Here is a 1,340-nt window from a genome sequence, read left to right as displayed (position 1 = left end):
AGATGGTGGTGATCGAGCAAAACGGGTCCTTCCAGCTCAAGAACTTCATCTGCGACCACTGTTTCGGGGCCTTTCGGAGCAGTTACCACCTCAAACGGCACATCCTCATCCACACCGGTGGGGGCACCAATTAACACACCCTAATTAACCCCTCACAGCCTTAATTAGCCCTCTCCTCACCCCCATCCTGATTCCCCCCCAGTTAGGTGTTAATTAACCCCCTGGACGCCCCCCAGTTTAGGGGAGAAGCCCTTTGAGTGTGACCTGTGCTCCCTCCCTCCCCGATCCCAACCACCCCTTAATCCCACAACTTCCCCCCTCCTCCTCCATTCCCACACCCCCTAATTACCCCCAGGGGTGTTAATTACCCCCCCAACTCCCCCTCACTTTAGGGGAGAAGCCCTTTGAATGCGACGTGTGCGACATGCGCTTCATCCAGAAGTACCACCTCGAGCGGCACAAGCGTGTGCACAGTGGGGAGAAGCCCTACCAGTGCGAGCGCTGCATGCAGGTAATTCCATGGGAAATCCCACCTGGAATTCCCTTGGAAACCCCCAGAAGCGCCCCCACCCCGAATTCCAACCCTAATCCCCTCCATCCTGCAGAGTTTCTCCCGCACGGACCGGCTCCTGCGGCACAAGCGGATGTGCCAGGGCTGCCAGGGCAAGAACCCCCCTGACTCCCAGCTCCTGCTGTGAAATTCTGGGAATTCTGGGGGTGCTGGAGGAAGGGGGAGCCTCCCTCCTGCACTCCCCACCCTCTGCATCCTCTGCTTCACCCGGATTTTTCACCCTGAGCTGAGAACTCCTAAAAAAACCTGGAGCGTTCCCAGTGTGAAAAACTCGGATCTTTCCCACCCTTCTGGCCTAAAAACTGGGATAATGAGCCCAAAAATCCTCCTGGAATCTTCAAGCTGTGCCCTCCTCATCGTTGGATCCCTAAATCCACCCCACATTGCCCCATAGGACAGACTGGGAGTCCCCAAACTGCCCTAAATCCCAGCAGGTTTGGGGTACCTAGGACACAGGTAGGAGGGTCCCGCTGGGAATGACATCTCCAAACCTGCTTTTTGGGGAGGAAAAAGGAGGAAAACTGAGGATTTTGGGGGGTGTCTCGGCTTCGGGAGGGTGGCAAATTCCCCCTTTTTATGGAAAACGTAAAAAGGCAGCACTTCCCATTCCCGCTGGAATTCCTGTGGATTCCAGGGACGTTTCCCCTGTTTCCACATGGTTTTGGGGGGGCTCCCTGTGTCTCCCCCTGCACCTGTGGGGGGGGCTGCACCCAGGGGGGCGAAGGGACCCCCATTTCCCAGAAAACCCCATTCCCAGGGGGAGGAAAAT

General features: G+C 56.8%; 2 protein-coding genes across 2 annotated transcripts in view; one reads left to right on the top strand and one right to left on the bottom strand.

Moving 5' to 3' along the window:
• The window catches only part of ZNF740 (zinc finger protein 740), a 3,364-nt gene extending 2,080 nt beyond the window's left edge, over positions 1-1,284 (top strand). Inside the window, exons 3-5 of the mRNA XM_029958412.1 lie at positions 3-117; positions 393-511; positions 606-1,284. Coding sequence (XP_029814272.1) covers positions 3-117; positions 393-511; positions 606-698 — 327 coding nt within the window. The 3' untranslated portion in view covers positions 699-1,284. The remainder of the gene's footprint in view (positions 1-2; positions 118-392; positions 512-605) is intronic.
• The window catches only part of LOC103759055 (retinoic acid receptor gamma), a 27,363-nt gene continuing 27,014 nt past the window's right edge, over positions 992-1,340 (bottom strand). Inside the window, exon 5 of the mRNA XM_018069371.2 lies at positions 992-1,016. Coding sequence (XP_017924860.2) covers positions 992-1,016 — 25 coding nt within the window. The remainder of the gene's footprint in view (positions 1,017-1,340) is intronic.

This window comes from Manacus vitellinus, unplaced genomic scaffold (genome assembly GCF_001715985.3).
Source record: "Manacus vitellinus isolate BGI_N305 unplaced genomic scaffold, ASM171598v3 scaffold_150_pilon, whole genome shotgun sequence".
NCBI classification, from domain to species: Eukaryota; Metazoa; Chordata; class Aves; order Passeriformes; family Pipridae; genus Manacus; species Manacus vitellinus.
The sequence above is the reverse complement of the archived record's forward strand: the minus strand, read 5'-3'. Positions and strand labels throughout refer to the sequence as shown.